The following is a 16482-nucleotide window of genomic DNA, read 5'->3' as shown; positions in this document are numbered from 1 at the left end:
AACGTGACCCTGGGGGGCTGACAAAACAAATGGTCGGAGCGTGAATTTACACACTGGCGATGAAAAAAAGAGGCTCCTAAAATATTCATATCCTCACAAGGATCAGCCAAAGTCAAAACAACAGCTTGCTTATGCAGCGACATGAAACCAATTAGTGTGATGGAGTTATCTAACTGCCATAAAAAGCAACGGGGTGCGATGAAGCACCCTTGCCCAGCGCCTTCCTTGGCTGATGGGTTTTCTAATCAACAGGACCTGCTGTTCTGGTTGTTAAAGCAGCAGGGTTGACTTGGTTGGCCATCTTGCTGATTATAGCACTGCTAGCTCCCACCGCGGATCCATAATTCAAAGCCTGGATGTGGTACTGTTTCAAAAGTCAGCCTGCCCTGGTTGGTTCTCCCTGACTCGCTCCACTATTGTATGCCAAGTGGCAAATGCTGCCAAGACGGCTAACAAAAGTCAGCAGTCGTGTAGACATCAGCCGCTTTTATGGACACTGGTTTCATTACAACTAAATGGTGTCTCGGATCACTAATATAATGACAAAAGAGAAATTGGAAATCTCACTCACAATAAGGTTCAACGGCTGCCACTGACCGTGTAATAACACTTAAAGCATGAAACAAAACTAGAAGTAAAATTAAGTGTTTTCCCTAAAAAGGCCTCCGTCAGCTCTCATTGCTACCAGCAACAGCTGAGACTGGAGAGAAGGTTAAGAAAAATCTAGTTTAACATTTTAAGTATAACTAATAAGAAGATGAAAAGTAACTATAGAGAATATGCAGCTACAAATGAAGACTAGTAAAACAGAAGAAAGCCGAACAGAGAAGAGAGAGAGGTGAAGACATCAGGTGGAGACGGGGTCTGAATCAGAGCGATAGGGCCGGAACACGTCACAGCACCCATACACACTGGTGTCATGCTTTATTGCTTACATTTGTGTCCCGTCTTTATTGTTTCTGGTTTCAAAGGTCATGAGGTTGCAGCTTTATTTATCCAGCTCATAGGGGTTGACCGTGTATGTATTGGAGAGATTAAGTGAAGGGCTTTTATCTGTAGGGTTGTATCTAAAGTGCATGTCCAGCTACGTATGTTGTTTGTCCCCAGAGCCATTTTTATTTAACTGTCATCTCCATGCGTCATTTCTTGTTGCTAGTAAAGCATGTTTCAACTGCTAAACTACAATGCTATTCCAAATGTATCACTTGATTCTCTGGAGACTGGCTCACAATAGATCTATATCAAATTTGGCGACATTCATTGTCACCAGAGGATAAATCCTGGAGTCTGGTGATTCTCTGACTTTTCCTACAGCACCAATATAAGGTTGTCACTGAGTGAAATGTCCCAACAGCTAATGGCAGGATTGCCATTCAATTCAGCAAACACATTAGTTCCCCTCAGTATGAGCTGTAATAACCTTTGTGGTGGATTACCTTTCCTCTATTGCAATCATCAGGTCAAAGTTTAAATCTGTCTAAAACTTTTGTTCAGGATTATAAATCTACAAAACTATGACTTATCTCAAACACACTGTGTGCGTGTGTGTGTACTGAGCGCAGACATTTTTTGTAACATTCTGGTCGGCCCTCACAACGTCAAAGGTCTGCTTGGAGGTTTTAAAGGTTAGGTGAAAACGAGGTTAGATTTAGGGTCAGGCATTTAGTGGTGATGGCTGAGGTTGGGGTTAGGGGCTAAAGAATACACAAGTATAGAAGCAGGGAGTGTGTGCATGTGTGTCGACAGCTGGGCCCTCTCTGCATACATTTCACCTCTTTAGGTTTCACGATGACATAACGTAGAGTCGTTTAACACCGACATCTGTGTGCTACGTTAGTAATACGGCAAAGAACAAAGGATCAAGATCACAGAAAGAAAGCAATCAGGTCTAAGCGGTGACCTTTACGGGGCAACCTTTCAAGCTGCTCTTTCAGAAACGCAACCGAAGCTTTGGAAAGTCTAACGGGCACAATTGAAGCTGGTTATCTGATAGAAAACCTCAGAGCTGCCCTCTCTGCACCCCAACAATGCTACTGTATATCCCGTTTCAGGGGCTCTCCATGATCAGAGGCGTGTGTTGGATCACGGTGTACCTGATACAGGGTGCTTGATAGCAAAGTCTGCTCTTCATTTGACGTTACGCAAGATGTCTGGCTGTGGTGGCAAACCAATTCCAGATCAGTACAGTCAGGTGAGTGTCGCTGTAATTCCGACTCAGACACTCGCATGTGCACCAGCGCACACACACACACACACATGCACACACTCACACGGGTCCTCGCAATAGGATTCCCTGCCTCTTATGCAACGCAACAAGTGGTCTTAAAAGATCAAGGACTGGATGAGAAATCACTTTACTTTCTTTGTTCTTTCTTTCTTTCTGTCTGTCTTCTCTTTATACCGCCTGTCAATTTTATCTCCTTCTCCTCCCCTCTCTCCTTGCTCATTACCCTTGTCATTTCGGCTTGGAGGGCATGCAGCTCAGATGTATTATTGGATGGCACAGGCACAGATGGTTACAAAGGATAAGAGGAACAATACAGCAATTTGTCAGCCATGAAAGCAATTAATTGAACTCCCAGCTCTCAATGAAGTGTGAAGATATAGAGGGTGCAGCGTGCTCTATTCATCAACATGAAATGATAAAAGACATTAAGATTCCTCAATATGTCATATGTTCTTATCTCAGATAAGTCAAACACATTACAGAATTTACTGGATCCAGACTAAATCCAATCACCTTTTCTGTTTTGCTTATATCACAAATAACAAGTTTTAAGATTTCCTGCAAACTAACGTAAGACAGAAGCAGTGGCAGGCACAACCTCCTTGACCGAGGTTAATTAGGCAGATTACGAGCAAAGTTATCCACTTGGTACCATCGCAAACAACAAGCATCCAAGGGTACACTGGCAGGAGAGCTCTGCAGGTGGATGCCAGAGACTGGCTCAGGCTGCTGGCTATTGAAGGTTCAGAGGTAAACTTAAGGACAGAGGCCAGAGTTCGGCAATAGCACACAAACTGGGACACTCACCAATTACCAAGACAACAACACACAGACATGCACACATACACACCTGACAAAGGTTCAAGTTACAGCCTGTAGGCTTTGTGGGTCAAAATCTAGCCATGGGCTGAATATCTGAGTGCCAGAGGAACAACTTAAGAGTACAGAAGAAGACGTACAGCTGTGCTTTTGGCAAAAAAGAACGAGGTCAGAAGAGGAGATCTCAGGATTAGAACCAAGTGATCAGAAACTGAACTGGAAGCCTGCCTGTGCTGAGGCTCAACTGTGTCTTTGGTCAAAATATTTCTGTTTGCCTGCGACAAAAACAAGCATGACGAGTAACATTTCTCTCCGGAAAATGTAAATCATCAGATAAGACATTATGGCGTTAAAGACCACACTATGTTGATGAATCTCCTTCTAGTAAATCTCCCCGTACATCCATGAAGGCTCATCAGTTTCAGCAGAGCAGCTGCGCGAGTCCGCAGAAACATCCGAGCTGTGATAATTGCTAGATTCAAGTGAAGCATGCTCAGGATTTGATTTCAACGTGAAAGTCATTATTTTTGACGTTCAGGTGGTTTTAGTAGTGAGAATGCTGTTGCTATGCGACTGACAGAAAAGAAATGGTGAAAATTGTTTTTGCATTTCAGCAAATGAGAAATATGTTTCCTTTTGCTGACTAGTAATGCATTGATAGATCTCTTCCTTGGGCTTTTTAAAAACAAATAAATTCAGGAGTTTGGAAGCAAAGAGGCTGCAAGATTCACACAAATTGCTGAATGAGGACAGTTGCATATATGCTGTGTTGTTCAGGAACAGAAAAAATAGACAGTTAAGATTTAGGCTACAATAAAAGCTAACTGGTGAATATTCAGATGAATATTTCTGACCAAGTATGACAGAGAAAAGACTGACCAGTGCCAAACCAGTACTTGTTGATGTATGTATGTATGTAAATGTATTAACTAGAGATGCACCGATCAGGATTTTTGGGACCGATCACCGAAAGCGGTATCGGCCAATCCCGATATTGCCGATCACCGATCACAGCGTCAAATCCATAAATTCTTCTATATTGTTGTCTTGTGTAACTATATTTAATTAATGATTCTTCTTACACAACATTGACATTGTATTATTAAGTATAAAAATTAGGAGATGAGAAAGTATCATGAATTGACCACCGTTTTATTGCAGGCTGAGGCAATGTGCAATATTTCACACTCTAGAGACTCTTAGAGACAACTTGGACTCAGCTTACATAGAGTAACTGTAGCTTACTAGTGGGAATGCAGTCAGGGTGGGAAATTTGTCATTTTAGGGGCAAGTCCATTCGGCCTTCACTTTTTTTTTCAGGGGCACCAAGGCCACATGACAGGGCACAAAGGCCACTGAGTAAAATGTGTTGATTTACCTTTCAGACTGATACCATAACATCCTAATTTATAATAAGACATGGATTATGTATTAAAACATTTTTTAATACCCAAATCAAGTTAAAGTTACATTAGAAAGTAGTTTTTGTTAAGTAGGGTTAGGGTGAGGTGGTTTTTGTGACACCACACTGAATATTAGTGTTATTGAATATTTCTCCCAATAGAAATTCCCCAAAATTATGGCAAAGCACATTTTTTCCAAACAATAAATTGTAGAATAACCAGCAGGAGACTTGTAGTTTCTCTTTTCGGTGTTGCACTTTGTAGACGGTCCCTGCGCCCTCGTCTCACAGACGGCTGATCATACAGACCAGAGTTAATGTCCAGACGCTCGTTTTGATTAACATACGGTCGTAGCTCGTTGTCTTCCTCACTACGGTAGGAAAGTTCCGTCGCTTGTGTTTTAACAAGGTTTCACTTATATGAGTTATTGATCTGGGAAGTTCGAATCTGTGAATATATTTCCAACTTTACCGGACTAAATCCTACCACATAAGTCAGTTATGTATCATGTCAAAACCGGCTGCGCTCGCTCGCTGTGCTGTAAGTTTTGAGACGCTGCTGCTGTTTGAGAGGCTTTCACGTGAGATCATCGTGATGATGAGACTCCACCTGCGTGAACCGCGGACTCACTTAAGTTACTGTGAGTGACTACTGTGTACTCAGGTGGCTGTAATTAAAGGCAAGCTCGCTACGCTGACCGGGCCACTGTGGCTGCATCAAGGCCAAAGTGCCGTGAAATTTCCATCCTGCATGCAGTGAATGCACTGTCTCTATATTGAAACTTCATCTGATCGGCCTGATTTGATCTATTTTGAGAACTCCGATCAAAACCGATAGGAGCATTATCGGCCGATTGTGATCGGTTGCCGATCGATCGCTGCATCTCTAGTATTAACCCAGAATCTCCTGTTTACTTGTCTTAATGATTAAACATTCACTTGATTCATTATTTTCTATATGCTATAAATATATATATAATATAATAGCTCAAAGGCTAAATAAAGCCCTTTGGAGAAACTTTTCAGCGGAGACAGCAGTAAGCTGTGAGGACCCACTTAGTCCAGTGTCAAGCTGACTTCTCGCTAATGTCCACATGTAATGACATCAAAAATAGCAGAATGGTGAAAAACAGCATGCTATTTTCAAGCACTTTAATCCATTTTGCCTCCATCAGACATTACAGAGACACACAAAATGAACCATTATGTGTTTCTTCAGTCTTTTTTCCTTCCTTCCACAGTTTTAAAAATACACTGTATTGATTTTTTTTTTTAAGATAAAAGATGTTGAGTGAAAAGAAACAGATTAAAGAACAGCCAGGGATGCTAGTCGCCCCATAAGACTGGAAAGCTCATTACACCAAAGACTCAACTGTTGTAATGGATGAAAAACAGACAAAGTGGGTTTTGAGTATCTCGTGTTTAAAAGACCTTTAGAGCTGTTAGTAATCTACTTCATTTTTGAGCGTGCTTATATAATTCAGTACACAGATATTGTTGAGAGGTGTGAACCTTTGGAGGACAGCCCTTGACTGTGTTCATGAAACTCTTTGCCACACACAAAGAGAGGCACACCTGTATTAATGGGATGGTCTCGCAGCAACGTAACAGCTTCATGATTACATTTATATAACCACTGCAACAAGAAACATGTATCAGCATTCATCTGGCGCCCAGCTCTCCATCAAGCTGCCATGTAAGCTTAAACAGAAGCTTTGAATCTAAAAAAAATACAAAAATAAAAAAGATTTTTTTGAAACCGTTGGTGGCATCTTCATCCTCATATATCTGTAACAAAACCAAACTACAAAAATAGACTGTTGTTCCTAAATGACTCATACCAGCTTTCCAAAGATGACATCATTTTCTGATCTGCCATACAGTAGACGAGGTCAGGTTGGGTAACACTACTGCTTAGGCACTTTGCGTAAACCTGTCCAGCCTTTAACTGTCATTGCTGATGAGTCTTACCAGACAAACATGTTGTTATGACTGGGCACATGACACAGAAAGACCTTAGAGGCCCATCCCCTTAGGTTCCTTAAATCCCAAGACATATGGGAGGTGTTTTTTATGTAATGTCTAGCTGCAATCCTGTTTGTATTCAGTGCCACCTCCTCACTGTCCTGAATTTCCCCCAACCTGCTTTTGTCTACCTGTTGTTGTTCGCCACACTCTATATCCTCATATTCTCAGTAATTGTTTTTGAGCTCTCATCTACTTCAGTTTGTCAGCGTCTTCCTGAACGTACATCCTGAGAGGTTGATGGCTGTTGATGTGCACTAAGTTTTTGTGAGAATCAACTTGTGACCTAGTAAACAATGTTACATTGGACCAATCCCTGCCTGTCTTTCTGGCCAGGAGCCAGATAAAGACAGTACATGGGTGGCCCTACGGCTGGCCTGTACTTCCTGCTTGTGTAAGAGGTATTAGGTGGCTGCGGAGCGAGCAGGGGAACATTGTACTCCTGATTCTGTTTCACAGAACAGAGCACAGACATACATGGCCAACTGCACATACACAGCACCACAGGATGTGCTCTTAACACTATTTTGCTTCTTTCCTGAAATTAAAATGATGTTACGCTTGCGAAACCTGCGACATTAGCAGCTGACAATGTTACAGTAAAAGCCCTTCTAGTACTTACTCGTACTCAGAGGATGCCCAAGGGCACAGCATGGTGCGAATAATTCACATCAGCTACATCATGTTCCCTACTTGATTGTATAATTCTGTTATTTTAATTGAACTGCATAATGAACATGTTATGATTCCAAGATGCCTCCTGGCTCTCATGGAAAAGGACCTTGCTGTACAGACAGAGGGGTTAGTTGGGTGATAAGGGCTCATTCAGAACAAATCAGGAGATGCCACGATTATCCATGACTGTGGTTGTGTGGGAGTGTCATTCTGTGGCCCCTATGTGTGAAATAATGACCTTTAATTTCATGTAAATCAATATATAATCAAAAGTACAAATGTCCATGTCCAATATTTAAATTGCAAGAAGCTGTGTTTTTATTTATTAAGAGAAATGTGTGACAAAACAGTGTTATAAGGTACAGTGGTGCAGAAAGGCCCTGGCTTACAAATCGTGTTCTGCGCATGTTAGAAAACATGTTTATTCTGACAACTCTTCAGAATTTTAAAAGTGTTTTCAGAGAAAATTTGAAAATTTGGTGCAAAACAAGCATTCCTCATAATTGTGAATCATATTGCAAACACAATATCTGCCAAAATAATCACAATCACAAGTGATTGAAAGTAATATGATGGCCCTACTTGCCATATTAATAGTCTTCGGTGCAATTAATGCAACGTGATTTCAGGTTGGGTTTCTCACAAGTTGATTCTGTTTCAACTTTTTCACTGCAGACAGGTGCAGTTTTTTTTTTGGCAGCCCCTGTGGTCTGCAGCCTAAACACACTACCCTCACTAAAATACACGGGAGGACTGGTATTTTCGCAGCATCGCCTGATTTGGTCTGAATGAGGCCTGAGTGTGTTTACTTGAGTACTGAAAGTGGTTCAGGGGAACCAACAGCAGGGCCACTCCAACATGTAGTCTCCTTCAGGAGCTGCTTGTTGTGAGCTGCCCTGCACTCTCACAGAGATTTGGAGTGGAGGAGCAGGGAGAACATCAAGAGGGATCACGTACAACTCACACTAAAATGCACTGACCCACCCACAACAGCCCTCGCTGTAAAAGAGACTCAAGAGAATCTGGATCAGGGGAACAGGAGAGAGTGTCACATGGAAGCCAAGACGAGTCAGAGAAAATGAGGAAAGTGAAGATAATCCACTTCCTGGGTCGGACAGGCTATTTGTGTTGACATATTAACCTAGTTTTGTAGGTAGGACTACCTTCAGTGTGTCACCAAAAATAAACCCTTATGTGCTTCTAGTTCAACTAATACTGTTTCAGATTCAGTTCTCTTTCTAGGCTCTGTGTGTGTGAGTGGAGGGTAAATCTTCACAGCTAAGAACAACATAGCTATTTGTAGTTCCTTTCCCTCTCTTGTCAGACTGAAGCTATTCAAACAATCTGCCTCGTAAAAAAGACACTACATGGACAAAGTGTGCCTTTTTCTCCAGCTTTTCCCTGCAGACATTTGACTAGGCTATTAAGCCAATGGACGATGGTGAGAGGAAACATCAGGTTTCTAATTCACCAATGGAACTTGGTCATATCAATTCAAATATTTGGCATTTCTGATGTAACTCACTCTGCTTCATTCTCAGGACAGCAGTAAGCCCTGAAATTAGCTGTGTTTGCAATAGGTGCATTCTTGATCTAGCTACCTGAACAAATTCACTTAATTGTTCTGTATTAGTGGCAGTTTAAATATCTCAACTTTTATTTTCTTAGGAGTGCAATGCCTTTCTAATTCACAGTAGTTTGATTTTAAAATCGAGCTGTTTTTATGAGTATCAGGCAAACTACAGTGCAGCCTTGAAGGGGAATTTCAATCTGCTTTCACTGGCAGCCCCGTGGAGAGATGGTGGAGGAAACTCTACACTGAGCACTCAAGGTGAGGTGCTTTGTACTCCACAAAGGCAGAACATTTGCCAGTCCATGGTATTCTGTAATCAAGTAGACTTGCACTTGGACCAGGCTGAATGCTGTTTATTGTTTAAAAGGACTTGACCTTCACACAGGAACAGAGAGGCAGAATGGTCCTTTTTTTGTTTGTCCGCTGGCTGACATCCTCACTCTCAGGGATCAAAATGAACCACCTGGCTGAGAGTTTCATTTTTTCAGGTAAGCACATGGAAGAATATGTGCTAGGAAAGTCTTAAATGAATTGCGACTACACTTGCAGACCACTTGAAAATTGAATGGACAAGGCTGCCAAAAACTGAGCTGAGCAAATGTTCCATTTAAAGAATGTATTTATAATAGCCAATTCATCTGCTGAGAAAAAACAACCAGAAAGGGTCCTTCTACCCCTGCTGCCCGTGTTCCTTATCCTCCCATATGGAGGACTGTACCACTGAGGACCAGGAATGAAAAAGCAAAACAAACAATGGCCCTGACCTTGTCTAGGTGTCTCCATGGAGACGAGGCCTCACTATAAAGCACACCCCGCTGTGTGCTACTGACAGGCCAGCCCTGGCAAAGACATGCCGAACAAGTCTGAGGGCAAGGACACATCCTGCGGGGTGTAAACACTGTAAACTAGCTTCTAATGGCTTATTTTCATCCGTTATCCTGTCTGATGTATGCCCAACACGTGTATGTATAGCTGCCAAGGCAAATCAATCCTTTGTAAGTACTGGTAGTGAGATAAAACTTCTCAGGTGTCTCATTCACGAGGTGTAAGGACCATCTTTATCCTTTGGGGGATAAACATAGCGTTCCTTTCAGGCTCTTAAGGATGGATGATACCACCCCCCTCTGTCTTTCACTCCGATGTCCAACTAAAGGCCGTCTAGGTCAGCTGGGAACCCAAACACAAACAACAACAACAACTTCTTCATGGCCAAACATTGACGGACGAGATGTGACACTGTACTAATTTTCCCAAGCTCTGTGATATTTCGATTTTTAAGTTAAATCCTATTTTTAGTAGTGTATATTGGGTTCAGTCACATAAACAGAATGAGTAATAGTAAATGCAAGTTAAGCTGTTGTAGCAGTGGAGGCAATGCAGATCGATATTTGACGACTAAAATTTCATAACTTTCATGATTGCCTTTTTCTAATGTATATGTTTTTTACTGCCCAGATACAGCATAGCCTTCTTGTGTTTTGTACAGAGTTTGGGATAAAAGACAATTTTCTACGCTGTAATGTCTTAATATTATGACCTTGACTGAATACAACTTGCCCAACCTGAGCCATTTCATATCTCATTCATAAATCCACCTCACTACAACTCTGACCAGTGTACTACTTACTCAAGGACAAGGAAAGCCCATTGAGCGTAACAGGCAACAGGTGGTCTGTGAAAGGCAGCGGCTGAATCTCCCGAGGCTGCGAGTGGGGGAAGAGTAAAGCCACAGAGACAGAAAGAGAGAGAGCAGGTGGCAGAAGGCTTAACCTGAGCTAAAACCTGTCCAATGAGCTCATCTCCGCAGGCTTAGTTCAGCCTCGAGTTGTCTGCTTTCTGCCAGGAAAGCTAGATCTGGGTACTCCCACCCAGTCGGCCGAGTCAGCCACCAGCGCCCTGCTAATCTTGTCTGAGTACTACCTCTTGGCCATATGGTCATCGCCTGTCTGTCTGCCTTGATAACAATGTCATCTGTACACCAACTCGTGTATTTGTAGAAAGATAGCGTGTGGAAGGGATTTAAGTTGTTTGTTATGCAGTGCACCTCTGCATATATTTGTGTGTGACTTGTGTGCTGGCTAAGGCAGGTGTGATAGATACATGAACACAGTCAGTCATCCTGTCGCCTATAATCTCACAACATCCCTGTGTTGTTGTGACCTACCCTACTATATCCAATCGAACCATGTCAGGACAGCCCACGTAAGCTTGACTCACAGGTAAACAGCAGACTCTCACAATCCCTTTGCATCAATAACAAGTAAATGTATTGTACAGTAAGCTCTGCTAATCCTTTGAGGTGAATGTGCCCTGATGTACCTGATATGACCCCATACTTCAAATCTGTCAGTGTTAGATTCTCTCGATAGACATAATACAGAATGGCCTGTGCTATCCAATATTTTCTTGCTGAGGTTTGGTTGCTGGAGATGATAACAAAGCCTCACTATGGTGGCTGTGTCAGCACCATATCAGCCTGCCTCCTGCTATGCTCTAATCCCCTGTGCACAAGCCTATTTTAATGATGTCATGGCAGGTAGAAGTGCTGATGTTGTCCTCAAGACATGGTGTAATTAAATTACTTCTTAGAAGACGAACAAACAAGTCTCAGTGCCATGGATTATCTGTTTCTAGGAGTGTTCTCCAGCAGCATAACAAGCACTCACATCCATGCATGAATATTTCCCTCCAGCACTGGTCAAGAGTGAGTCATGTCAGTTGTTGCTATGCTGTCATGTTCCTGGTTTCGTCTTGGTTAGTTAAGAAAAGATGCCGACCACCACTATGCCCACTGCTGCCTGAATGAGCCTACACTGAGCAAGGAGGTGCCTCAGCATGTTCCCAGTCACGGTGCTCATTATCATTTGCACTATGTTCATTATCATCACACACTCACCGGTTGGTACTGCTAAATGGTCTCCAAGAGGGACCGGTTCAAAAGCTAAGGCTGCTGGTGGACACAGGCTCCACGTATGACAAAATTATAACATAGCGCACACAGTGGCTGTGCCGGAAGGGCAGGATCGTCTGAGGGCAAAAATACCTCTTTTGTTTGACAGCAGATTAAATTTAGGTTTTCTTTTATTGCTAGGATGAATTAATCAGAAAATCTAGGTCTCTGGAGCAATATGTGTCATAAACCTACTTTCTTTTGTACAGCACTTTGTGAGTGTGTTTCAATGTGCTTTATGAATAAATTTGACTTGACTAAGACTAGCTCTCTGCTAATGTGCATGACCATGGCCATCAAAGCCAATGTAAATTATGTTCATTCAGAAACAATCTTGTCTTGGTTTACTCTAGTAGAGAGCACAATTAGCATAATGGCTCAATTCAAAGTCGTTTTACTTGCCAAATAAATCAGAGGCCATTTCAAATTGGACAGGAAAAGAAACCCAAAGATAAACCAAAAGATAGCTTTATAAATCAATTATCAAAGAAATTGCTGGTTCATTTTGTATTGACGGACTCATCATTTAAGCTGTAACGGAAAGTCGAGGTTTTGCTTTTATGCTATGGTGGTGTGTTACTATACTATGACAGTTTTCCTTAAAACTGACCAGAAAAAAAAACCCAAATCCCCATCCATTCTCTTTTCTACAAACTACCCACTGAAGTGTCGAAGGCAAAAATGCTCAAAATTACCTAGGAAAAAAAAAGAGTATCCTGCTCTGTTAATTTAGTGAATTGCTTAATTAACAGAGAACTCTATCAAAACGATGGACTGACAACATTACAACTGATAATGAATACATAACAGAAATAATTACCACCAATAATTAAACTACCTGAGCCACACATGTCAAAACTGTAGACAGCTCTGCAATTGTTGATGTCCAATTAAACCCGAGGCATTCACTATGGAGAAGCTTTCAGCCGTCTGCCTATGAAAAAAATCGAGCCCTTCCATTAGTCTTTAGAAGGTCATCACTCTCTTTGCTTCAGGTCTGACTCATCCAGCATTCATTTAGAAAGGAAATGTGACATTTGAGCTTTACAAACGAGTTAGTTTTTAACTAGAGCTGCTGGCTCTACCAAGTTCCCTGCAGATACCTTATCTGTGCAGGAAGAGGGTTCTGAAACGGAGACAGCAGCCCTCTCCCACAGCAGCACACACACTGACCCCATCAATCAATCACTCACTCACGTGCATGCATACTGTATGTCCACAGAGGTAAACAGGCTGCTGACACACACACAAACAGCATTAGGGTAAAGGGTGGCCATCTCACCTGCTCGTCCACCCTGTGGGCCACGATGGTAGCCGCCTCCTCCTGCTCAGCATCGCTGAGGGGTCGGATCCTCAAAGCAACCTGCGGCACAAACACAGAGAATTTAATCAACACAGAGATATTGAATTTACTGAAATGACAGGTTAGAAAATGAATTAGACACTGACATCACACTTGAGCACTCCTAATTTTAAAATACATTTGGTGTTATTTGCAAAGAATGCGTGAGTGTAATTCAATTCACGATAATTTATTTTGACATTTGAAAAAAAGGAATCCCTCTAGAGTAGCCCAAATTCACGGAGGTACAATTATCATTGTGTGAGTAATCTTATAAATGTCAAGCACAGGATAAGAGCTGTATCCCCCTTTCAACCAGACAATAAAAAACACTCACATTTTAAGAGTCCCTTGCTGCAATTTCACATACATTTTATATGCTTGTTCTCTCTAGTTTCCACTTCTTCAGCACAAAAACATGCCGGTCAGGTAAATTGGAAACTGAAAATCGTGTTTGAATTTCTGCTCTTTGGCAGACTTCATGCGAGTCTACGGTGAATCCTGTTTTCTGCCCAGTGCATGCTGGGATAGGTTCTGTCACAATTCTGGGATTTCTTACTGTGATAGAATACCTTCAAAAACATCGATATCCGAATCAAATTGACACAACAGTGATGGCACAAAACTGTAGATTCGAGTTGTAGTGAAAAGCAGAATACCTATATTAAGGCCCTATAAAAACAATGTGTGTGTGTGTGTGCGTGTGTGTGAGCAAATTAAGCGCAGCTGGTGCGGGTGTATCGATACTGCACATTTTTTTTATTAAAACAGTTTCAAATTCATAATCAAAATGTATTGAAAAATCTGTATTTTTGACAAAACTAACAAACAAATAGATGGATGAATGGCTCAGCCAACTTATTCAACCCCACATTCCAGTGTTAATCACTTCACAGCCTGATTAATGTCAATGCATTCTGCAGACAGTAAGAATTTAGAGCGATGACATTTTCCCACAATCACCGACTGTCATCTCAAATGTGAAACAGACACCTGTAGTTTCAGAGGGCAAATTAACCTCTCCTTACGAGCACTAGCTGGCGGACAGAAAACCACTAATTTATAGTGTAGCACTTTACAAATACATGAATACACTCAGATGTAGTCACTGTGCTGTTATAATTTCACTCCCTGCATGATTTATTTCTATGAAAACATTCAAAGATCATTAAAAAAGCTTGTGGTGGAAAGAAAACAGACAGTAACAATCACAGCAGTGGCGTCTTATACTGACAGGTATATGCAATCAATAAGAACAACAATCATAGTTGAACATAATGTTAAATATAGAACATGTTTGAGGCTTTGTTTTGGCTGTCTGTATATTCATAATACTCACAGTAATATTGTATTACTGTTCCACCACAGGGGAATAATAAGGTGCTCTCTCTGTCAGCACCCTGTAGAAAGTGTATTAACATGCTGCACAAGAGAGAGGCCAGGCAACTGAAACAGCCACTTCAATTATTCAGATATAGGCTGCAGAACAAAGTGCATGTAGTGGAGGGCTGGCAAATCACACATACAGTATAACACCAACTATACATGTTGTATGGAATATTTAAGGATATTTGGAACTTGCAGTAAAAAAACAAATCTTAGTATCAAAACTTAGAATAAACGTTAAGTAGAATTTACGCCTGTACTGTTCTCAAGTACAATTTTGAGGTATTTTACGTAAATATTTCACTTTTCAGCTACTTTACACATCCTATCCTACAGTTATTTGATAGATTTAGTTACCAGTTACTTTTCAAATTCATATTATTTTATAACTTACAGGCAATTAACTGTGATGTGTCAATACGCTGTGCACTCAAAGTCTCTGTGCAAATATATCCATCCTGGCCATATCTTTATATACACTACCCCAAATTTACCATTTGTACATAGTAGTTAGTTGGTAGTTTAAATGTAGATTTTTCTTCCTCCAATCCAGCTGACTCAATTTTAATCAGAAACATCTAATTATTCGCAGTTGCTGTCAGGGATAGTTGGGATATGTCACAGAATAAACAATCAAGTGAAACACTAAAACATCCCAAACTGATGCTGGGTGGTTGAACTGCTGATGTTCCGTTAGCCTGTTTTCTTTATAAACTGTTCTCCGTTCAGTACAACATTAATACAGAACATCTTTGACTTCATGAAGAGAGGACAGTTGTGTAGATTGAACTCACAGTTAGTTGGTGGTCCTTGGACTCCCCCGTGTCCTTCATGGTCACTTTCGGTCCGAGTGATGGCTGCTGAGCGTCAACAATAGACGGGACACTGCGGGACCATCCTCCTCACCGTCTGTACCTGCATGCCACTGAGCTAAAACACACCTGCAGTCCTTCTGACTCTCTCACACACTACAACAACAGCAACAACTAACTAGCTTAACTAGCTTAACGGGCTGAGCTGTAACGGTCTTTTACTGTCTCCTCTGAGTAACGGCACCTGCTAACTGTTACTGTAACGTTACTACAGAGCCAAACACTTAACGACCTCAGCCGAGGTCCAGTATGGCGTTCAGTCGACGCTCGTCCCGTTTCCTCTCAGCGGGTTAGAAACACGACGGATAACTGAGGAGCTCCACACGGACCAGGCAGGTGAAGACCAGCGCCAGCCCACCTGCTGCCTCTACTTCCCGGCCTGCCCTCTGTCCTCCCTCCGCTCCGCTCCGCTCCGCTCCCCTGCGGCAGCCGTTGGTTTCTATGTGCGCGCGCGCGTGTTCACGTTTCCCTGGAGATACGCGGCACACCGGTGTTGTTGTTGCGCTATCAAGCTAGCTACTGTAAAAAACACAAAACTACAAGCTAACAATGCTAACCAACAACTTCAACTCATCTGCCTTTTTCTCATTATATGTTATATATGACACCACATGATAAACACCAACTGTATTGAGTCTATGTTTCCTTCACTCTCTGTATGTTTTCTTTATGATCTTAATCTGTTCGGTTCAAATGTAAACTGCCACAAATAATAATTAGCTGCGGGCTAGCTATATGTTTAACACTGTTTTTAACCCAGATAAAGTTAAATGTATGGATGTAAAAGAAGAATAATTTTGGTGTCAGGTGCACCTGACAAAACCTTTGTGTGAGACTCTGCTGACATCTGCTGGAATAAGTTAGAAGTCAGAATTTTAATATGTATAATATTAATCAGATATTTATTTTCTCCATTACTGTTCTCAGAGGAAAATAAGATGACCAGTTTTCGTGTACTTTGACAAAGTTGGTTATATTGTAATAAACTGTGTAGTTGTTTAAAGTTAAGCTCATTTTGACCAAATGTGTAGACTACATGTAAATAACTTGAGTGCAATTTAGGCCGCTTTCATGTCCCAACACGAACATAATGTGATAAAATATTAGAAACATTTAGTTATTTATGACTGATCAGATTATTATGTCATTGACCTCCTCATGCAATTCCAAGGGATCGTGATTGACTCCTTTATTTTATTTTATTAATATTT

General features: G+C 41.5%; 1 protein-coding gene across 2 annotated transcripts in view; it reads right to left on the bottom strand.

Moving 5' to 3' along the window:
* kif19 (kinesin family member 19) overlaps positions 1-15788 on the bottom strand; it is a 34854-nt gene extending 19066 nt beyond the window's left edge. Inside the window, exons 1-2 of one of the 2 annotated variants that reach the window (XM_030401250.1) lie at positions 15194-15788; positions 12954-13034 (exon numbers count right to left, since the gene is read on the bottom strand). In XM_030401250.1, the coding sequence (XP_030257110.1) occupies positions 12954-13034; positions 15194-15232 (120 nt within the window). In that variant the 5' untranslated portion in view covers positions 15233-15788. The remainder of the gene's footprint in view (positions 1-12953; positions 13035-15193) is intronic. The other variant, XM_030401251.1, reaches the window with a different exon arrangement.
* Positions 15789-16482: the final 694 nt, after the last annotated feature.

The sequence above is a fragment of the Sparus aurata genome, chromosome 20 (assembly GCF_900880675.1).
Source record: "Sparus aurata chromosome 20, fSpaAur1.1, whole genome shotgun sequence".
Taxonomy (NCBI): domain Eukaryota; kingdom Metazoa; phylum Chordata; class Actinopteri; order Spariformes; family Sparidae; genus Sparus; species Sparus aurata.
This window is presented reverse-complemented; position numbering and strand designations above follow the sequence as displayed.